Source organism: Triturus cristatus, chromosome 2_2, assembly GCF_964204655.1.
Source record: "Triturus cristatus chromosome 2_2, aTriCri1.1, whole genome shotgun sequence".
Lineage (NCBI taxonomy): Eukaryota > Metazoa > Chordata > Amphibia > Caudata > Salamandridae > Triturus > Triturus cristatus.
In genome coordinates this window covers 960,041,079-960,065,197 of record NC_140582.1, presented here as the reverse complement: position 1 = coordinate 960,065,197, position 24,119 = coordinate 960,041,079, and the positions used below count along the sequence as shown (strand labels likewise).

Sequence of the window (24,119 nt, the reverse complement as noted above, 5' to 3'; positions counted from 1 at the left end):
GAGCTCCCTAGGCCAGGTGAGAGAGAAGGCGGTACATGCACCCGCCTTTGGCCAATTGCGTGCTGTCTTTCTTAGAAAGACGCACGCAAAGGCCAATAGTGTGGGAGCCCAAAAAAAAACGCACGAGTGTGTGGTACCACTTGGAATCCCTTACGAAATGCCTTGCATATCCGTGCATGCGCGCTGGCTCAAGCGAGACCTAAAAACTATGGCCTCCAAACCCTGGCCAGACTGTACATGGGGGTTACACATTTGTCAAGAGCGTTCCTTTTGCCCTGTCTGGCCTAATTCACACATTGTCTTGAGGAAGTGTTGAGCTTTTAATTTTTTTATTTTTATTTGTGATCCACTGATACCCTTCCCGCCCTGGCTGTCCATATCATCCAGTCTAGCCCACAGACAGCCCTCTACTCGTTAGTGTACCTCTGCCCTTTCCAAAGGGAAGTCATTTTCCACTTCACTCATAATATTTCCTCCAGCCTTGCAAAAGAACAGTCATTCTGTCTTCAGTTAAGAAATGCTTTCCGTGTTTCAGGCATGATGAAAAGTGGGATTTAAGGTTAAATTATTTTTTTGGGTTTTGTCTCGTAGGCTGCATTGAAGCCCCATTTCCCCCGGTCATCATTAAATGAAGTTTGTTTTTAAAGTAAAAGTTTATATAGCTAATAGACATATATCATTATTATGGGGTAAAGAATGAGTTCTTTGACCATATATAATAAACCACGCCGAAGGCAAAGTTCCTTTATAAGTTCATGGAACTCCTAAGTGACTTGCAATAATCTTATAAAATACAATAATGGGTAATTTATACCTTGTACCTGATCACAGCGTTACCCTTCCCACAAATACGTCAGTCCTCAGACATGAACAAAAGTAACCTGTTCAGTACAAAAATAAACACCAAAAAAGCAGTTAATTAATATTTTTTTTAATCGAATCCGTTTGTCAGATTAAAAAGATTGTGCTGGCCTGTGTAGAAACGTACAGTGATTCTATATTTCCTCTAAATGACTTAGTTCCTGGAAAAAATAAACATGTCAAAAATATTTTGCTTCTGCTGATTACTGTTACCATTTTAGCAGCTACGTCATTTTCAAATTACAGGCGACAAGCGACATCACAAGTCACCTGTAATAAGGAAATTAGAGACCGGCTTTTACACTGGGATTGTAGGTTCCACTGTATTAGAATAGTAAAAACATTTTATACAGTATATTGTCTCGCCTTTCACATCCTCTTCCTTGAGCTAAATCTTGACTACTTGACTCGATAGTCGAAGAGTCCTGGGCAGCCATCTTCCCATTGCTAAGTGAATAAATAGAGTCCTGGCTGGTATAATACATATAATTTGTCCGCAACTGCAGAAATGGGGCTGTGAAGGATGGGACTTGTAGAAATATCGATTATTATTAAGGGAGAGAAGTTGATGACCTCAATAAAATATAAGCAATCTATTGCCAAATGAATAAAACGCAGGTGCCAGTTCGGAAGCCTGGTGTGTCTGTGGCTCAAGTGAGGTGCTTTGTTTCCGAAATTGTATAGAATGTTCTAGCAGCATAAAATGAATGACACACGAGGAATTCAGCGAAAACGTGAAACTAGTTAAGTAAATAGCACAATTTAATGATTAATGTAATGCCAAAAAAATAAATAACAGTTTAATGGATCAGAAGCTATGGTTTGTTTTTATTTTAACAAAATGCCAACAAATATTCCCATAGAATACAGTAGGTTTATCCAGATTGTTCTCGTATAGCACAGTGCTTTTTAGGTCCAGTCTGGGCAGCGCATGCGCTGCTCGGTGAGGCATGCTGTATTAGAGTATGCACTTGAAGCTCCGCCCACTCTCTGCCCATATTTTTCATTGACTTGTGTCTTTGTCCTTTTGTAAATGCTGGCTTCTGATTTGGTAAGTGGCTTGTCTTCATCTGTAACCTCCCATGAGCACTGGCCCTTTTACTTCTGTTGTTACACCCTCTGTGTTATTTAGTCTCTAAGCACTATTTCTTTAGTCTTGTCTTCTGCAGGCACGACGTGCTTTGCAGCAATATTCTAGAACAAGCATTGGCATAGCCAATAGGTCTCGCTTATGGGACCTTATAAGTATTTAGTTATGCAGCACAATATCCTTAGTGCAACAGCATCAACTGTTGCATGGCTAAACCCTTATAAGGTCCCAAAGGCGAGACCTGTTGGCTATGCCAATGCTTGTTGTTAATGTGACGGACAGAACCGTATACTAATGACCGCTTGTGGTGGATGGACACTGCAAGAAAGGTAGAATGGTCATCAGAAATAGTGAAGGAGAATATTTTGAAGGATCAGTGTGTTTACAAGAACTCAATACCAAGCGAGGAATAAGATAGAGAAGTTGAAGGAAGGTGACTGGGTGAAAGTTTGGAAGGTTGGTAGGTTGGGGAAAGTAAGTATGCAGAACCTTTGAGAGTGAAGAAGTGTTCACAAAATTCTGTGAGGTTGAGTGATAATAGTGTGTGGCATATAAGTCTGATGGTAAAATGCAATGAGACCAATGATGAGGAAATGGCGAAAGGAAAGCAAATGGATTGTATGAGAATGAATGGTTGTGGAAGGATGTGGTGGTGGAACATGAACATGATTTGGAAGGATTGCAAGCAGAAAGGAGAGCCTCTGAAGACACGGATGAGGATCGGGGGAGGAAGGTATTAGGATGGAACGAACTAGCTGATTAGGAAGGATCATTCACATTCTGAAAAAATAGATTAATTTTTTTAGTGACGTAGAATGGTATTCATTATTGATCCGTGCATAGTTTAGCATCATTGAATACAACTATTATTGTGATATCATGCTTAAGTATACCTAAAGGAACTGGTTTATAGTATGATTTTATGCCTTTTATTTAGGAAGGTATTAATCTACATTTTAAGTAACGTTTAATACAGCTCAAGTGTTTTATCAATGTTTTTTTTGGGCTGATTGTTATTTTTGTTTAGGTGTATAAAGAGGAAGGATGTGTGGTGTTGCTGCCTGCGTGCAACAGCATGTGTGAGGTTATGATGTAGTTTGGAATGGGGGATGTTAGAAGGTTCTGTGGTGGGCAGTTGGAAAAGGTTTGCGCAAGGAAGGTGCCCTTCCCTGCTGCTGCAGAGCTGAGAATAAAGGAATTATTTACTCTTTCAGGAGTGTGTATCTAAACTACAGAAAAATTATAGCACTCACGGCAGAACGGCTACAAACTCAAGTTCACCAGTATCCGAAATCACTAAATGCTGCATGAAGTTAGAAAGGACCCGGAGGGGTTTCCAAGGTACTTAATCTTAGACAGCAGACTGACGGCACAACAGGAGCTACATTTGTGCCATGGATGCCTGCATAGATCGGTATAGACCTAGTCCACTGCATTTTACATTTCTCATGCTCATATCCACTACTATGCAATGCTCCTTCCCGACCCTATGCCCGTTCAATCTGCCTCAACTCCCAGAGTTTTTTGGGAGTGAAACTGAAGATTTTGCAGCAGACACAAAATGCTCGGCGCAACATAGGAACGAAAAGAGGCTTGAGGGATAAGCGCTGCCAGTGTGCGCTTTACCTTGCTTACTGTCAAAACGTCTGCATCTGTTCTTCCTGTGCCAACGAAGCTTTATAAATTATTAATATAAAAAAGTCAAAACACTTCAAATAAATCTGAAGTACGTTTCCATAAGTCCAGAGTTCGCGCTATATAAATCTGCACACAAAAAATGAAACCTGACTTTATTGGGGGTGGGAGGTTAGGTGCGTGTGTTTATTTTTCTTGTTTAAGCTACAGCCTTCCGAATACGGGTACGTGTGAGTCCATATTTACTTTTAGGCACGAAATTACAAATCCCCTAGTTCAATGTGGTCCTTGCCTACCTTATCACGCATACATGGGGCCACGCGGCAGCTCATTTTGGCAGCGATCATTCAGGTGTTCATCTTTCAATTTCTGCTAAGTTATGTAATAATATCAACGAAACGCCGCCAACAGATATTTCTGTGCACTACACAAGTTTAGTATTCTAACTCTCCGGAGTGGTGTACAAAGGAGTATGGAAAAAATAGCCCGTTTACATAGAGCATACCTTGCAGCGCCGTCCCCTTGTAAAGCCTTGCGGGAGAGCACAGTGATACAAAGCACTGCTGGGGGCGTTGTCTGACACGCCAGGGAATAAAACGGATACTGTTTGGGAATGAACATCCTGCACTTTAATGAAGACATGGTAAATGAGAATGTGAAGGGGTGGATGGGTGACACAAATCTACTCCACACCACACAATTCCATCCCACACAAGTCCACAACTAACAGTTCAACACCCCCGCCACATACGTCCACTCCAAACCAAAACACACGGGTAAAAGATATGGTCATTTACAATGCCAATAGCTCTAAATCTTGCAAATGCTAGACCTATTGGCATTGCCAATGCTTGTTACCCGTGTCTATCTCCACCAACCACACAATATTTCAGAGGAATTCTTTATCTTTACTCTGTAGCCCAAAGGCTTACCTGTCTCTGGCACTAAATTATGGGGTCGATCTCTCACATCGCACAGTATTGAGGACACTCCTAAGAAGAGCACTTGGATAGTTATTAACCCAGATGGCACTGTATTTTGGTTGACATTTATTTCACCTGGCACAGTACAATGGGCCGTCATCTCTCTTGGTCCAAAAAAGTCACTTTAATTTCCTGGAACTCGAATCCAGGGTATTATTAGTCAGTAGTGAAAGAGTGCCGTAGAAGTGTCGGTCCGATTCTTCCACCAAAGCAGCTTCCTTTTCAGCCATTGACACCCTGCCCACCTCTGACCCTGGTACGGCTGCAGCTTCATACTCCTCTGATTGATCCCTCTGCTCCTTGCAAGAGGGTGTAGTGCCTGTGAGAATATTTCCGAGATGGAAGAGTCTGCAGCCGCCGCACCATCAATCTTCGTGTGAGTGATGGAGGTGCTAATCTGTACACTGGTAACACCCTAGCCCATAGCTATACTTCCAGTAAAGCCAGATTGGCGAACAAACATTTCGTCTCATGACAATCGCAAGCTACCTGCAGGTTTGATTAGATTGTTCTTTTGTAGCCAGTTAAATAAAATACACCAAACCTGTGTATGTGTTACTGTAAAAGCCGGACGTGAAAACGCTTGCAAATTTGGCATTGGCAAAGTCAACAGGTCATGGGTTAATGTCAGGACCTATTTACTTTGCTAATGCTAACAACGCACGTATGCAGTGGGCGCGCCATCGCACCTAATTTTTTTTTAAATTGCTTATCTGAGATAGATTGGTAAATTAAAAAAAAAAATGCACAAAAGCGCCTTTGTAACAAAGCAAAATGCGTGTAGGGGAAAGGGTGAACCAAAGGCAAGCATGGAGAACCACTAGGATGAGATGGAGGAGTGACAGGAGTGGGCAGAGAACCCTTCGGGTGAGACAGGGCAATGCGGGTGCGGGGACACAGAGTCAGCAACAGCGAGAGCAGAGGTGCACACAGACGTACTGTGTGAGAGCGACACGAGCGGAGAGCAGAGAACTATACAAGGGAGATAGCTGGATAACAAATTTACACAAGCTGTTTTGGAGGGCGTCACGAAAAGGCAGCGTGCATGCCTTGCGCGGCAGCAGGGGTAGAGGAGGAGGGCTGCGTGATTCATTTGCGGGAGCGAGCGGCTGGCGCCGTGATAATTGATAACATATGGCGCCAGCCACTCGCTCCCGCAAGTGAATCGCCAGACGTGCACGCTTTGCCATTGAAGGCAATGGAACGCGTGCACGTTTTGGCTGAAAAGCCGAAGCAATTGCTAAATGTCTTGCCTATGCAGCGCATGCGCGCTGCCTAGGCGAGACCTAAAAAGGAAGGTATGTTTTGGACGTGCACTAACTGATACTATCTTCAACAAGCATTTGCAATGCAATATGTCTCGCATTACAGAAAGTTAATGCTATTGACATTGCTAATAATAATGCAACGCCGATAGCGAAAAATGCGGTAATGACAGACCTAGTGCATTGCAAATGTTTGTTTAGTATAACTAATGCTTCTGAAGTGTTATACATTTCTTAAACCACACACAATAATACCTGAAGTTGTTCAGTCGTTTGTTTTTATGGACTAGATTTTACTGATTATTTTTGGTAAGAACATTCTAAAATGTTCGATGAATAAACAGTGTAAAAAAAGTAACAACAAAGGATGGTGTAGACGGGGATAGGCTGTTGAATTTCTAGGAAGAAGCAAGGCAGAGCAAAGCCAGGGGTCTGGCTTTCTTTGCAGATTTATATAGCACAAACTCACCCCGAAGGTACTGGAGAACTTTACACGAGCACCAGTTTAGTTACACAAGGACAAAGTCATTTGTTTGGTAGGCATGGGGAGATTAAGTGACTTGCCCAGAATCACAGGATGCTGAGCCGACACAGAGTCTCGAACCTGGTTCCCTACCTCTAAAGTCGGCAGCTCTGGTCGTAGGGCAAAGTGCGAGCCGAGTCATGAAACATTCGGCATATAAATGATGCATCACATGTCTTGTAAAAACACAATAAGGCGCCGTCCTCCGGATAGTGCTTTTGCCCTTTGAAAGGTGCAGTATGGAGGGTGAAGTGCACTGGTTGAATGCGGTACTCGCGTGTAATGCCTACATCTTCAAACCAATAGAAATTGTATATCCATTTGCAGTATAACAAAACTAACCATACATGAAGGTACAGCGTATGAAGCGTCATTCACCACGCTCCTTCAGACATACACAACCGGTTCATGTTTCAGAATGTGCATAAAAATTACATTGCACAGAATAAATTGGGGAGGTGCACACAGGAAAGAAACGGTGACTTTGACGTTAAATATTTTAATGCTGTGAATAAACTGGGATATTTTTGGTCGTGAGTTTGTGTCTGGTAGGACTTTCATTGTCTCTGTAGATAGGCATGAGGAGGAAAGGCTTCAGACACATTCATTCCTTTTTCATTCAAAAATATGCTGCGGTCTTCAACCCAGTACTGCGGGCTGCCCGAAAATCAATGGAAACTTGGCGCGATTTAGTTTGCTGCATACATAAGGTCCCTCAACTCCCAAGAGACTGTTAGTAAAGAGGAACTATGTAAGGCCGGGCTTTAAGTGGTATGAAAAAACTGGGGGCCTCTCAAAGGGGCGTGACCCGGCCCACTTAAAGCCCTGATGTAAGGAGAACATTGTTTATATCACATACTTGCGTTATATATTCAGGCTGAAGATGTCACTGGCCGCCACGGGGAGGCACCTTTGTTTCGTTAGGTGAGCACCAGACATTGCCTGGCCTTAGTTGTTTATCCGGAATACTCACTGATAGCCCCGGCTGTGTGTGCATAGGCAAAGCATAGCTGGCAGGGCGTTCGAAAACAAGAACCTTGGCAAAGCCAAAAGAGCTAAAACATTAACATAAAGCGCGGTGTCCCTGTAGCGAGCGCCGCTATTATCTTTGAAGTTAAAAAAAAAAAGCATTTGCAATGCAGTAGGTCTCACATTTGCGAGGGGTTCAGCTATGGGCATTGTAAATGACCATGCCTTTTATTTATGTGTTGGTTTTTAAAACAGATAAATTAAAGGCATAGTCATTTACAATGCCAATAGCATAAACTGTCGGAAATGCGAGACCTATTGCATTGCAAATGCGTGTTTTCTGATGCAGTAACCCAGAGACAGCCATCCTTCCTCTAGACTCAGGGAATGGTCTTTCCTGTTATTGAGTCCAATTCAGTGGGTAGCCTTAAAAAGAAAGAAAACAGTAATATGGTTTTCAGGTTTGAAAGAGAAGGGAAAGGAATGAGAGTGAATTTGAATGAAGAAAGGCAGGAAAGAAAGGAAGGAAGGGAAGAAGGGAGGAAGGAAGAAAGAAAGGAAGGTAGGCAGTCAGTCAGACTGGTGAGAAACAAATGAGTGAAAGCCTGTCCGAGAGCTGGTGTGAGTGTCACAGGCTGATAACCACAGGAAATAAATACATCCCTCCGATTGGGAGGACCTCTGACTTACTAGAGATAAGACCCTATAAATCAATGCTGGAGAGGGGCAGTGTGGGTCATGTGTGGGTCATGTGTGTGCTCGAGCCGTGCCCGGAAAGGAGGCGCTGGGTGGGCTGGTGCACGAGCCGCAGCCGTGCCTGGGATGTACGGGGAGGTCAGGAGCCGTGCCTGCGCAGGGAGTGCAGCACCTGGGGCGGGCAGGGAGTGTACGGCGCCTAGAAGGGCTGGAAGGCAGAGCTGATGTCAGGGGCTGGGCCGGGCACAGCTACCTGTGGGAGGAGGGAGCAGGCACCGTGCACAGCACAGGTGTGGAGAGGAGGGCAGGCGCCGTACACAGCACAGCTGCTACGGAAGCCTAACCGCAACCCCCTAAACTCACATAAAGCTGATGGCAAGAAATGTGTTTGGTTGTTGGCTTTAAGTGACTTAGCCACCACTCCTTGCTTTGCTCCGTAGCTTTTAAAAACACTTTTCGTACTTGGATCTTTTTGCTCTGCTGACTTCACCTGTGGTTTGAGGGCAGACTCTGCCAGGTGCTTAACACACAAGAGTCATTAGCTGGCGAACGATTCTGCTGCCAAAATCACATGATGCTTCTTAGAGGCAGACTGCAACAACAACGCTCATAGCACTCCCTTCTCTGTCTGACCCACATTCACCCCCACAATTACATCTTCGTATGTAATGTATGGTGTGCACCTTTTATATCATGTATATGGGATTTTTGGAGTGTCACAGCTCACTGTTCTGCTGCCTCAAACACCAGAAGAAAGGCAGTGGAAAGAAAGTAGCCCAGGGGTATTGTAAAGTCTGTAGACGCAGCCTCGTCGGAAGTCCTACCATGTCAACAGTAGCATCCATGGCCCGAATTGTATTGTCTTGCACCTTTACGACATTAAAAAAAACTTTACGAACAAAAAAAGTGTCAAGGAAGAGACTTAGTGAACCTGTGCAGTAGTGGGAAAAGGTCCCAGACACCGCTGAGGGCTGTGAATCTCAGGGCCATGAGCTTAAACCACTACGATTCAGGAGCAATGCAATGGCAATTCGTCTAGTTCACCCATAATAACAATCCCACGAGTGGTGCGCGTGCGCCACAGCGGGACATGTGGTCTCAATTATCGCGCCCGTTTCTGGGCACGATAATTGAAACCACATGGTGGCGGTGTGCGTAACAGACACCAATAGGCCATGAGCGTGACAATGCGCCCGCCTTTGGCCAATTGCGTGCTGTCTTTGATAAAAAAAAGACGCACGCAAAGGCCAATAGTGTGGCCCACAAGGAAAAGCACACGCACGAGCGTGTGCGATTCCTAGGTCTGTTTTGAAACCCCCTACATGAGGTCTCTCGCTGCGCGAGCAGTGCTTCGCACTGCAACGCTAGGCGCAAGACCTAAAAATCACCACCTTTAATCATTAAGTGGTTATGGTGTTTTTATTGCACCTTTTCTTATTACACTCGGAGTATAAACATGTTAGACATTTAATACATGTCACAGAGAAAGATACTGTACAAGGTTTATGGAAACTGATAAACAATGACGATCAACATATTTCAAACCAAGATGCACTGGGGAAACCTATCCATAAACAAACAAATATATACAAAACAACAGTGTAACATACAACAAACCGTTCCTTATTTATATGGCAGTGCAACACATTGGTACTTAAGCATGTGACGTGCCAAGTACAGCTAGATGCTACAGGGATTACAACAGACAACTGTCCTATTTGTATATGATGTATTTCATATGCTGATAGTAGCTGTTACTAGCTGTGAGGGGGTGTTGAACCTGCCAGCCCTTTGGCTGTCCCCTCCTCATTTTTCTTCCTTTATCCTCTAATTTTTCTGTCCACTAGTTTTTTTTGGTGTTGACTTAGAGGCTTTGGGCGCCCCATTATCACTAATTGATAGTGTGGCGCAAGGTGCTTCCCTAAAATGGAGGGAGAGAAAGAGATCCTCCACAAAATGGTGGCCTAAACTGTCACCTCAGAGCCTGGGCCAAAGGCTGGCATGAGGGGTTCCAGAACCTTCTGGGCCACTCTAGACAGTCAAGGCCCAGGGTATATATAGAGGTGAGGTGCGACGGCCATTTTGTGTGAAGTGAGGTAGTCGGGAGTAAGGCACCTGAGTGGGGAGGTAGGTGCGCTAGAGGGGGGAACTGACTGTTCTTAGGGCCTGCTTCTCCCCCCCCCCCCTTGGTTGACACTGCCCCCTACCTCGTGACCTAGCCATGCTTTCAGCCTCTGACCCTGGGATCACGTCAACCTTTTGGGCTCCCCGCCTAGCCAGGACCCCTGAAGAGAACCGGGGAAGAAAGTTACCATCGCCGACCTTATCCTCTACATCCCTGCTGTTGCCCGGAGCCCTGGAATAGTTCAGATCTAGTTGACTGTCCTCTGCTCTTGGCTGAATAAAACGTTATCACCGCCACAGACCCAGGAAATTCGCTGTGCGATTTGATTGCCCCCGAGCTGCATGTCACCCCCTTAATTTTAGCCACCCCTGCCGGGGGCCCCATAAGGAATCGCTCACCGCTGCGGCCCAAGGCCGGAAAGATCGTCCCTCCTGTCACCGGAACTCGTGGGGAAGACCGGGGCCCTGCCGCTGCCGTCGCAGCCTCTGCAACGCGGCCCTCCGTGAGGAGAGGGCCGCCGAAATTCTCAGTAGGCCGCGCGTTGGCCTGAAGCCAAGGACTCGGATCACCTGACGGGGGCGGACTGCCGAACTCCGCCCCGCCGTTGCGCCATTGGTTGATTGGGCCGCGCCCCCGCAGACCACACTGCCATTGGCGGCTGCGGGCGCGGGCCTCTGCGGAGATTCCTGGAAGCGACTGAAAAAGCCTTGCGGAGCTCCCCGGCCACGTCTGGCCCGTCCGGGGGCCCCGCACTGTCCCCCTCGACCCGGATGTCGCCGGGAGGGGATGAGGAGACGAGGAGTCGTCGGCCGTGACCCGCGAGGGTCGAACAACGAGGTAACCCCTGGGGAGGCGGGCGCAAGACTGAGGAGAGGCCCGGGACTCGCCCCTCCCCCGGGGACGACTCGGGTGCCAGCCGGTGGACCTCGTGGACCCCACCAAGGGGGGAAAACATTGCACCAGCCTCGCCCCCCTGGACTCTCGCTCGTGAAGAGTGCTGCGAGGGAATTACTCGGGTGGTGCGTGTGCTCTGCTCTTTTGCTCGCCTGGAAGGCCCGGATTTTATGCCCCAAGGGAGTGCAGCCAGTCCTATTTTGAGGCACTAATGCGGGGCTAGGCGCTATGCTCGGGTGCCAGCTTCAAAGCGCTAGTGAGGTCCCATTTGAAGCGCTATGTGCCTGCACTATGTTTAAAATGTTCTATTTGAAGCGCTGTTAGATGGCTAAGTGCAGCGCTATGTTTAAAATGTTTTATTTAACGCGCTATTGAATTTGCTGTGCTGTGTTTGACCACCAAGTGGGCGCGCTTGATTCTATACCAGGTCTAAGGTTTTTAAGTACTGCCAATCTAGTCGCAATGAAATGCTTTTATCCCTAATATGATTTAGATAAAAACTGATTGGTTTCATTTGAAAGTAAAGGAAAGAAAACATGATAAAAGGAAAGATAAAGCTTTTCTAACTTTTCTAATTTCTTGGTGTAGCGTCGTTTTTAGTGATGGTACGCTGGTGTGCTGAGGTGAGTGTGACGCAAGCACGACATGCTACTCTGGAACGAGGCCTTTCCACCTGAGCCAAGCTACCGTAGGTCTCTAGGTCCAACAGGGGGTCGACGCGTTTCTGAACCCAATGCGTTCTCCTCAGGACCGGGACAGGGTCTGACACTACAAGACATGAAAAGGAAGTTTGAATGAATAGGGAGTCCCTGCGTTAATAGAAATGGGAGAACAAATGATTGTTTGGTGTAGCGTGAGCTTACCTATTGAAGTGGGGTGATCAGTTATTGGCTTAGAATTAATTGCACGTATCCGAAACCGAGTTCAACGGTATACTATAAAGACAAAATGAAGAATGAACTACATTTTGGAGGGCATGTATTAGAAGCATATCTAATCATGCGCTTTAATACAGCCACAAAAGGACTTGATGAAATGTCTGAAGTAAACAGATTGAAAGTTACCCAGAATAGTGTATTTTGGCTACCACTTGCCTCCTTGTGTTATCCACCTAAATTCGGCTTCATTTTACCATTTTAGTTATGATGCATTGGTAGAATAACCAAGACTATTACTCACTACGCTTGACCATATAAAGAAACCAAGCCGAAGGTAAAGTTCCTTTATAAGTTCATGGAACTCCTAGGTGACTTGCAAAAATCTTATAAAATACAATAATGGGTAATTTACACCTTGTACCTGATCACACCCTTACCCTTCCCACAAATACTGTTGAACTCGGTTCCGGATATGTGCAATTAATTTTAAGCCAATAACCGATTACCACACTTCAATAGGTAAGCTCAGGCTACACCAAACAATCATTTGTTCTCCCATTTCTATTAACGCAGGGACTCCCTATTCATTCAAACTTCCCTTTCATGCCTTGTAATGTCAGACCCTGTCTCGGTCCTGAGGAGAACCCTCAAAACGCATTGGGTTCAGAAACGCGTCGACAACCCCCCCCCCCCCCCCCCCCCCCCCCCCTCACAGCTAGGAACAGCTAGTATTCACATTTGAAATACATCATATACAAACAGGAGAGTTGTCTGTTGTAATCCCTGTAGCATCTAGCTGTACTTGGCACGTCGCATGCTTCAATAAGTACCAATGTGTTGCACTGCCATATAAATGAGAACTGGTTTGTTGTATGTTACACTATTGTTTTGTATATATTTTTGTTTGATATGTTTCCCCAATGTATTTCGGTTTGAAATATGTTGATCGTCATTGTTTCAGTTTCCCCTCAACCTTGTACAGTATCTTTCTATGTGACATGAATTAAATGTCTAACATGTTTATACTCTGAGTGAAATAAGAAAAGGTGCAATAAAAACACCATAACCACTTAATGATTAAAGGTGGTGATTTTTGAAGATAGTATCAGTTGGTGCACGTCCAAAACATCCCTTCCTTTTTAGGTCTCGCTGAGTCGGCGCGCATGCGCTGCTCTGAGAGACATTTTATAGGTGAGTTTTCAAAGTGCTGCTGGCTGGCCTAGCGCTTGTGTTCACGCGAGCATCGCCAGCTTTCAGCAGCACTTTGAAAACTCGCCTACTAAAGTCATCAAAGCTGACTGCATACCACAAATTCTAAAAATATGCATTTCACACACTTCCGCATCCATCACTCCACTATGCGCTGGATCCTAGAACACGGTAACCCGCTCCTTCAGCAAATAAACGTAAATAAACCATTCGACAAAATACATGTAGTTTTCTTCTCTGTTTCCTTTCCTGTCTCAAATCAAAGCATTATTGTCCCCTGCTGGCTGCAGTGGGAAACTCCGGTTTGTGAATCTCCATATTTTTTGTTCCCCGGTGCGTGCGGTTCATGTGGTCTTCACATGTCGTTGAGACAACGGCTTTCACTTGAACGCTGAAACCTTGCCTCCCCAGCGAGAGAACACGACTACGAGCCTCTTCATGCTCTCCGTTCGCTAAGAACCAATCCCAGAAGCACTGGTCGCACTCCCGTGGCGCCTGCTCTGGTCCTGACCAAAGCGACGTGCGTCATCCAGACAGCTCGCTGTTGGGTCGGATGCATACACGACGCTTTGAATCAAAACCCACCACGCATGAACTGTGAGTGCGAACAGGCAACACCGAACTACTTGTACTTAAAAAATCGGTACCTAAAACGCCTGTGTTCTCACTTATCTAATGCTATGTGGTCCGTAAGTAGCTATCCTTTATTTAGAAAGATACCATTAAATTATGTGGTGTGTTTGTACGTATGATTTATAGGAGTAGCGCAGACCCAGCTAGAGGCTAACAGAATGCTGAACATTGGCGCATGTATTCCTTGTCCTCTGTTCCATTGGGTATTCCTCCAATGCCTCCTTGTTAAACTTATCACTGTTTGGGCACTTCAATTGTACCAGTTTAACACCTAAATGTAGCAATAAGCAACCTAAAGGTGACCCGTCAACCTCTGCAAAGGGCCTTCTTCTGCGCAGCAACATGTTGCTGTGGTTTTCGTAACTGTTGAACCCTTTGAGGCAGAAACAAAATGGTTTTGTCTTTATATTTGCCGATTATGCAGCAGATAATGTATTATGTGCCAAATGCAGCAAATCTTTAATAATGAGAAAAATATCGCAACTACACAAATGCATAGTTGTCCTAAATGGTTTTGTGCCAATGAAACCGTCCATCAGTTGTATTTTCATTTAATTAACACCATACATTGCAGCAAAGTTATCCTTCATCACTTCATGCTACCCCCTTGTGTTGATTGATGTCAGGCCAGAGGTTGACACAATGGTAAACAGCATCGTTTTAGGTCTGGCTACGGATACTTGCATTTGTCTGGGGGACCTCACATTATCGAATCTTAAAGAAACTGCAATATAAACAAGACCGAGAGAGTGGACTTGGTCCCAGCCCCATCCAGCCATAAGATGTGTAGCTGCAATTGAGAGTCAGTGTGTGTTATTTGATTTATTTTATTCTCTGGCAAAATCGTTTTGTAATAGCCAATTTATGGATCTTTAGTTCAGGAGGAGCTTGCTATTTGGATGCCTTAGCCCACCTTAAAGACCAAGTTTTATTCACTGACAGCCCTTGCGTGCTAATTTGTTTTACTCATAGTTGTTAAAAGAGCTGAAATCCAAATCCCCTGCCCACACCAGTGTCCGGCCCCCACATTTAGAGAGGTATCGGTTTACCTGTGTGCGAAAGCCTGCAGGTTCCCGTCACACCTGGCAGCATACACCGGCCTTGGGCAGACCCAGTCTCCAGGGCCACTGACCCTTGTCAATGAAACAGGAAATGGGCCCTTTAAATGAACAGACATCAGAACAGCCACATGGAAGACAAGCATTGGCATAGCCAATAGGTCTCGCTTTTGGGACCTTATAAGTATTTAGTTATGCAGCACAATATCCTTGGTGCAACAACATCAACTGTTGCATGTCTAAACACTTATAAGGTCCATAAGGCGAGACCTATTGGCTGTGCCAATGCTTGTTCTAGTTAAATTGTGGCCTAGTTTGGACGTTAGTATAGGCCCAATCCCTTGTTATATTGCAGCAATAGTCAACGCCATGCCCGCTTTCACTTTCCAAGCTGCTGGTACAAAGGCGACCACTTCTTTGAAATGCCATAGGTCTCGCATTTAGGAGAGTTTGAGCTATTTGCATTGTAGATGACAATAGCTTAGACTCTCAAGTGCGACACCTATTGCTTTACAAATATTTTTTTTTGTGGGTTATTTCCAAGCCCCCCATGCCGCGCTTGCACTTAATAGAGGCAATGCCCCTTCTTTAGACGTGCCTCGTCTAAAGAAAGGGGCGAGGCTTCTGCTGATTACTGTTTATTTTTATTAAAACGGATCAGAAAAAGGGGACCTGTCTTTCACCCTAGCTAGCTCCTGGCAGCAAGTATTGTGATGTCAGTCATCCACTATAAAAAAAAAAAAAATGAAACGTATTACAGTTTAGCAGCTACGTCATTTTCAAAGCACTTTTTGGAGTCTTTTATTGATGAAACAAGCATGCTAATATAATCTGCATGTTTAACTTCTAAATATTAAGCATTTCAGCCTTGCTGGTTCCAAGGAATATTTTACAAATTTCTTATTTAACGTTAGAATTCTGCATGAAATATCCTTAAATCGTTTATTCTGATGTTGAAGGCTGCAATGTGGCCTGCATCCAATCTTGACCTCTTGACGGCTAGATGCCAGGCTTTAAATCTTACAACTGCACGCCGCATCCCATCTGGGACATTTGGCGTTTGTGCAACTTGGGCGGTGTTTGCATATTTTTACCGCAGCCTACCTTGAAGGTAAATATGCTAATTGATGTGTGTCAGTTGTCATGTTTAGCGGTAGCCACACTGAGAAACCCCGAATTCATGGATTGAATATTTTGGAGTAATCTCGGCTCTGGCAATTACATAGGGCTGCATTCTCGCCCAATGTTTTTTTTGTTCACGGTGCACTGTAGCCTTAGAGCAGTCGGCTTTAGCATAACTCCAGCATGAACTTACACACCACGTCCCGTTTGAATGTGAACATGAGTAACCCCAGACCTGTCCATGACCTCTGCTGGATCTGTCATTGTGTTAGGTGAAGTGAGAGCGCGCGTTACTGCAGTCTCGTGCATTTCACTGGTATCCAGGCACAGCGACCTCTAGTGAGGAAGAAGAGCCAGTTGACCTAGAGAGTTCAGTTGCCCGTGAAGTGGGCAAGAGGCCCTAACGATTGCATCATGGTTCGTTGGTCTTGAGAGCACCTGTTGCTTTAGCTAGACTACGCGTGACCGGTGTGCCTCCCTTTGCTGAAATACTCCAACTCCTTGGCCCAATCTATCAATGATCTGTCTATCGAGTAACCTGATATATCGTAATGATACCCAATAAAAGCATGGTTAATCAGTTGTCCTTATTTGTTTATAGTAATTCTTAAGCTGGTGTCAATCACGTGGATTTATTAAAGTGCTTCTAGCTAGAATGAGCGGTCGGGGTAGGGTATTCGTGCATTCCAAGAAGTTGGAAGATGCCTCTTCCATCTGCCTCCCACCGCCGAACAGCAGCATGTGGTACCCTTGCATTATTTTGTCCAGTAATGTTTCTTTTGGAAACTGTCATGTTAGGTTGTGGAATATCTTCTCGGTGACGTTTGACAAGACAAACCATTCAATCAGGGTATTAGAAAATATTAAAACCTAAAAACTTGATTTTAGATTATTGATGGTCAATTTTAGGGATATTTCACCACAGCCCTAAACATTAATGGGGTGAGAATCTGGAATTCGCTTCCTCCATTGCTCCGTGCCGCCACCTCTATCCGGATCTTCAAAGCTGACCTTAAAGCTCTTCTATTCCAAAGACACTTTCAGAACTAATATCTTCATTCTCAGACCCCTCTAGGAAGTTCGTTAGTCATTGTAAATTTGTAATATTTTCTTATACATTCCTCACCCTTGCTTGCTGTGTTTGATATTGTGTTTTTGCCTTCTATGTTTTTCCCTACCTCTTCTTGCTTGCTGTGTTTGATATTGTGTCCTGCTTTCTTTGTAACGTACTATTTTGTAACATTTCTCTCATGTAATGTAACTGGTTCTGTTGAACAGCGCTCTGACACTTTTGGGTAAAGTCCGCGCTTTATAAAACTGCATTAAATAAATAAATTGATGAAATGACAAAGGTTCGTTCTTATAGACTACTTTAATTTCTGTGATTTTTTTTTTTTTTTTTTTTTAAATGTGGTGATACACGATTGTTTTGTCTGATGCCCGTGGGTGCTGAGGGCTTCCCTAATTATTAAGAGGTTGAGGGAACGTAATTCCGAAAATGCAGACCGCTGTAATGGTAGATTCCACCCTATAAGAAGTGCACAAGAAGAAATGTAAAGGAGGGAATACTTGTCCTAGGTGTCTGCAAGACGGCGTGCACTGCCCTATAATTGCACCGGGGGGATGCTCGTGTTAAGGGTATGTTCATTAGAGAGCGTGCTGTTGGGCTGCTTTGTGTCCACCCCAGTATGGAATTTATTTTAAATGCAATGCGGCTAATGGAGCTTGTGCAAAGCCTAGAGGACTGACTTTAACGTGCCAAAGCATGCAAATGGCGTTTGCGCTTGTCTCACAAATGTGGTACATGTGACCCGACTGCCCACACTGCACTGTCTTTCTGGTGGGCTGTGCGCAAAGTTTATAGGGCAGAGAGGCTGAACCTACTTATCTTCTGCAACTGGCCTATATATGTGCACACATGGTTTTCGTTACAATGACTGGTGAGCTGTACATGGTCACAGAATTTCTGAACCGGGTTGGATACTGCACCTTGTATTCCCCTTGTCAGCACAAATGAAATGGAAATCCAAATAGCAAATTGTGATTTTAAATATTACTGCTTCCAGTTTTATGGTTTTTAACTTGCCACATTGCTGCCTGTGTTTTTATTTTTTTCTTATTGGTATTTATCCATATTTATTTTGAGATCGTTGAAAAATGAAGCTCTAACTAGCATATTTCCGCATTTGAAAGATGCATGCTCTAATTTTTTTGTAGAGTTTCAATGAGCTAAGTAGCCATAAGCAACAGAAATGCACTGATCTGAAAACCGTAGCATTTTAGTGCTATCAGGTGCTCAGCGGCATTTATTCAGGCTTCATTATTGTACTGTATATCCTTGCCTTATTATTCTGCTGTCAAAATGCCCTATTGTGGACCAGGCGAATAAAATTGACAGCTTGGAGAGACACCCCAAAAATTCGGATTTCTAAGCTTTTCCTATTTTTGTGTGCAAACTATCTCTTTATTGAAATATCGCGAGACCGAGACAATAACATGTGCCATGATGCCTTGAAGGCAGCAAGGCAAGTATATACAGTACATTAAGTGGACAAGAATCATGATAGCTGATGAAAACCGTTGCGCTTTCCACGCAGGACAAGGGTCAGGAACCATGCATAGATTTAGAGATGGAGTACCAATGCATCAGTGGTGAGAGAGACTCTCCCACCAGCATAACAAAGAAAGGAAAGATGAAGAACCAACAAAACAAGTGCACAGTGCAAAAGGCGTATCATACTAGGTTAGAAGCAATTCTTCAAAGATGTCACGTAGGCTTGAGGAAGAAGACCAATGAGGATGGGGGGGAGAAGGGGCGAGGGACTAAGAACACAACTAGGAAATAAATCCCAAGCAAGTCTCAGTCAAACCACTGGAAGGCTTCAAGTCTAGGTAGTGTCAGGCCTGTAAATTTCAAACAGGAAAAATATTGTAGCAGAGGTCTCCAGAAAGGAGTGAATTTACCTTTCGTGTGAGTAATCCTGTGAGAAAGCGATTCCATGGCTGCCACAGGCGAGTGAACATTAGGGCTGTTGGGAGGAGCAGTAGGTTACTTCCAATGTAGAGCACTGAGTTGTTTAGCCACTCCCAGCTTGTGTAAGGTTAAATGCCACTGCGTTGGTCATGGCCTTGAGGTGTTGTGGTCTAATACCAGTAGCACTGTTGGGTAAGAGTCTGGGATCGGATAACCTCCTGTCCCCTTGATGTGACTTAGGATCTCTTTCCAGGAGGTCTTGATGCCAGGGCATGGCCACCAAACGTGTGTGAAGTCTCCTTATGTCGAGGAGCATCACCAACATACAGGAGAAGAGGAGGAAAGGATAGTGTGTAGATGGGAAGGAGTGAGATGCCAACGCATCATGGCCTTGTATGCCATCTCTTGTTGGGGGTATGCTTTGAAAAGTCCGTGGGACATCGCACTATAGGCCCTCCCATTGTTTTATGGACAGTTCATCCTCAATATCAGTGTGCCATTGTGCTTGGTAGGAATAGGGGCGAATGGGAGCAGCGTTGGATAATCTGGTAGGTGCGCAAAATGATGCCAGTGGAAGAGTGGCCCCTGCATATTTGAGGGGGTGATTTCCCAATTGCGAAGCTGGTAATATTGCAGCCTGGTAGACTTGGGGAGCCAGAACTCCTGGTGACGTTGGTCAAATGACTTAACAGATTCCCCCGCAAAGAGGTCCCGCAAGGTACGGCAGTCACCCTCTCCCCAATGGCTGTAAGAATGAGGCTGAAATGCAGGAGCTAAGTCCGGGTTTTGCGCGGGGGGGTGTGAAGGAAAGGTGGTGAGACCTCACTTCACTGCGACCCTGTCTCATATTTCTACACTGTTTTCGTGGAGGTGGCAATAGAGGGGTTTCGAGGCCTTGCGTGCCCGGGAAGCCATGGCGAGTCCTGGGGGGGGGCGCCGGGTCACAGCACGGTCCATGTGAAACCAATCTTTGTCGCTTTCACGTACCACCCACTCCAAGAGGTAGCATAGGTGGGAGGCCCAGTAGCATTCTAGGAGATAAGTGTGCCCCAACCCTCCCTAAAAGAAATACAGAAGGCAAATCGGTCCTTGACACCCCACCCCCCTGGATTTTTATTTAAAAAAAAATATCGGGACCCTTAATTAAAAGCAAGTAAAACTGCAGCAACTATGTAGTGACTTCATTTTTCTGTAAACTGAAAGTTGTTTTTTAAAGGAAATTGTTATGCATTATTATTATTTTTTTTTTTGTATTTTCAATTTAGGTACAATGACGTCGGAAAAGAAATTACTGCAAATCAAGGAGGCTTTTAACTTGGCCCAGAAACCACATCAAAATCATGCTAAATTGGTGGCGGCATTGAAACAGACCTACAACAAGGTATCTATGAAGTGTTACACTGGTAGAAAGTAGAATAACCCAAGTTGTGAATGCTGGTCATGCCCCTTTTGCACTTGAAAGCTCTAGTGAAATGGCTTCCAGTCCTTTAGACAGCTACGTAATTGGGTAAGCTCTAAAATTTAACAAGCATTGGCATAGCCAATAGGTCTCGCCTTTGGGACCTTATAAGTGTTTAGCCATGCAACAGTTAATGTTACTGCACCAAGGATATTGTGCTGGATAACTAAACACTTAAACGGTCCCAAAGGCGAGACCTATTGGCTATGCCAATGCTTGTTAGCATTTGAGTGTGATTATAGAGGTATGGGCGAAACCGTTTAGGGCCGTTCCGTCCAGAATTTGATGGCCTGTGGTGTTGAAAGCACTGCTAGATAACAAGGGTATAAGAAGTCGGGAATGGGCACAAGTGAAGGGTATGACATGAAATTCGTAATGTCAAAATCATAAAATGTGTGATTTAAGATATGGATGTCGTTTAAGAACAAATGTGTTATTTTCTTGAAAGTTAAAAACAACCAATAACTGCATTGTAAGTAGACACACGAGTTTTCCATTTTTACTATAAATGCTTCCCTCTCTTTATTTTAAAAATCACAAAGAAGTAGAGGTTAAGGGTCTGATTTGCAAAGGGACTTGCGTGTAGTAAAGGTACAAGTGTGGAGTCTCTGCACTCTGGGCATCCTCTCTGTCCAGCGCACTGCAGTGAGTGCAGTGCGGAGATTCTGACATGAGTGAAGAGACACGTAACTTTATTGCATATTAGTCCCTTTGTGATTTGAGCCCTAAGCCTTCATTTAAGGGTCTCACCATATGTTCAATCATGTCTGCTAGATCAAACGTTATGCATATAATCAGAAGCCCTAGTATTAAAACATGCCATCTTGTAATGTGCCATACATTGTCATTACCTTTTCTGTTTGCGAAAGGCACCAGTTATCGAAAGTAGTAAAATAAACTTTTACTAAACTCACCTTGGTGAAACTGCAACGATTGCTGCTGCTTATTGAGGAGCATAAGGGCTGGTACCCAGCTAAAGCCCCGTGCGCTCATTGAGAAAAGTGTGGGGTGACCAGCAATATCAAAGAAGAGGCAGAACGATCTAAGAGTATGAGCTGAGCATAGACAAGAACAGAGGAGAGGATAGGATAGTGGAATGAAGGGTCCCGAACACAGGAGAGGGTTGAGTAGTCTGTTACAGGATAGGCAGTCAGTGCGAAGGGAAACGCAGGGGAAACTGTTGGATGAAAGAGGCAAAGATTTGATGAAGGGAGGACGAAATGGTTACAGGGGGGGGCACAGGATGGATTAGCTACTTTCTTAAGAGGAAACGTTTGTTAGGAGGATGTTGTGTTAAATCGTAATAATGTAACTGCACAGGGTTGAGGCGAGTGAGGACTTGAGCACTGTGGACTAATTATAGTGTTAATCTTGGAGCAGATGTAGCAGGGTGAAGTCATGAGCAGGTAAGGATGAACAATAGAATACTGATAATGGAAGATGATGGAGAGAGTAAAGAGCTGAAGGTTTGCACAGAGCGCTTGTGGATGGTGAGGTAATGAGGTCCTGGAAATAGATAGATTTACACCTCCTAGATCATTATGCAGTGTATGAAGGGCTTGCTTATTAACCAAGAAGTTAGCAGTGAATATGTGCTTTCGCCATTTATGTACTGCTGCCCTCATTTACTGTTATGCGCTCTTATTTCAAGTGTAATTCATGGCTGAGGCCTATCTTTGGTACAAGGTGGATAATGAAGCAGTTGTATGCGCTGTAGTGCAAGACTGAAGTGAGGTCTTTATGAAGATCACGTGGAAAGCAGTGAGAGCAGTGGGGTCCTGTTTTCTACAGCAGATGGGTACATGAGAGAGCGATCTACAAGGAGGCGAACTGATTTGCATGTGAAATGTGTGATGTCAGATGGAGCGATGATGGGTTTAGATTTGGATAAAGTGTTTGAAATTAGCATAAAATTGAGTGGCTTACCTTGCTTGTGGGTGGGATTAAGGAAGGTGTCATTTGAGGAGTGATCAGACAGAAGTGGAGACACTGCCGAAAGCATCAGTAAAATATTTTGGCAAGTTATGGTCACACAAGTGAAAGCAGAATAGTTTGTGAAGGCAATAAATAGGTGTGTAGCATAATTTCCGCCAGCTGTAACTGAAAGCCATTACTATATAGTTACAGAGACAAATGCGTTTCCAGATGTTTGGAATGAAAGAGGCTTATGGTGCGAGTCCTAATGAGAAAACATCTTGTCATTCATAATAAAACACTGACCAAGGAGAGTAAGATCACATAGGTATGCTTTTACTAAGGTAATACCTAAAACAAAAAAAATGTTAGATTGTTTTTGAAATAACAGTAAAATCATGAGTCTGAGTCTTAGGACTTGGAAGGCCAGTGAAATACGGACAGTATTGGAGCATGCTTGTATAAACTATGTTCAGGATCCTTTGAGACACCTTTAAAAATACATTTTAATACAAGTAAAAGGGATAGCTCCTTTCCGCTCCTAAAGCGTCTTTTTTTTTTTTTACGCAGAACAAAATGCTGTATGGTGCTCTGTATAAAACACGTTAGCGCCACCTGGTGTATTTCATGCAATACGGCCCCAAAAATGTTCTGCCAAATGCAATGGATCTCCGTCACATAAACAAAGGCAATAAAAATCAAACCTCAAAGCGGTGAAAGTGAAAGTAATCGAGCAGAGCATCAAAGGGCTGGGTGAGAAGGGAGGGGGGAATGCAAGGGTCAAAGCGGCTGAAGTGAAAGAAAGCTATGGAGGGGGGAGTGGGAGCAGTTGTGCACGTGCATGTGATCATGCACTCAAGGTTTAGGCCAGCCAAAAGACTGTGGGTAGCACTTTGAAAATCCCACATACAAAATGTCTCTTCGAGCCTTTGGCTCAGCGAGACCTAAAAATGGAGCTTCATCTCCTTTACATTGTGAGTACCTGCACTAAATCCAATCTACTTTGCGGTAATGCGATGCACCTGTGGGTGCATTTTGTGCAAAGACAATCGCGCTAAATGCAACAAACACAAACTGCATCAGCCGTCCGCTCTCTGTTCCTTTTCTCTTGCCGTGGACATTTTTAGGTCACGCAGACCTGCGTTGCAGCGTGCATGTGCTACTCTCTCTGCGAGGCTTCTTGTAAACGGGATATTTCAGAAGTGGAGTTGAAGCCCCGGCCATCATTTTGATTGGCTGGTGTCACCGTTTATGCTAAACTCTGGCTCGTGACTCAGAATGAGGCCTTTTTGTTACCACCCTGTCTCCTTCTCGGCCGGCCCATCCGGACTGGATCTTTTACTTGCGGCTTTATACAGTCTTCTTTAACTAATGGGTGAGCTCTATTTTTTTATCATCTGCGTAATGGCGACAGCTTGTTTCAGTCACCTTTGGCAAGGGCAGCCGCTTGTTTGTATTTGCATCGCGCTTTCACTGAAATTGAAATCACGATGCAAATATAAACAAGTGGCTGTTCGCCTAATGGCGACAGTTTGTTTTTAGCCAGCGTTGCAACCTGCTCCTCATTGCAATGTCGTGCTGTCCTGCTCCCGGTCGCGCTCTACGCTTTGAACATTAGCAACCACACAGGTGCCATTCTTAGTATTTCAGCAGGCGCCCACTTAACTTTCTGACCTTGCAAATGCTTGTTGCACTTTTCAGCCATTCATTTTAATTTTCCCACATTTTAATCATTTTATTTCCCTCAGCTCAGCTCCCCTTTCACAGTCGCCACACAGGTCACTAACCCTCCCCCCCCCCCCCCCCCCCCCCCCCGTAGACACACACACAC

The 24,119-nt window shown here is 44.6% G+C and overlaps 1 protein-coding gene across 2 annotated transcripts in view; it reads left to right on the top strand.

Annotated features, from left to right (window-relative positions):
• Positions 1-24,119, top strand: part of NCAPG (non-SMC condensin I complex subunit G) — a 460,352-nt gene that overhangs the window by 61,492 nt on the left and 374,741 nt on the right. For both annotated transcript variants that reach the window (XM_085642367.1, XM_085642366.1), the window contains exon 2: positions 20,181-20,296. In XM_085642367.1, coding sequence (XP_085498493.1) covers positions 20,186-20,296 — 111 coding nt within the window. In that variant the 5' untranslated portion in view covers positions 20,181-20,185. The remainder of the gene's footprint in view (positions 1-20,180; positions 20,297-24,119) is intronic.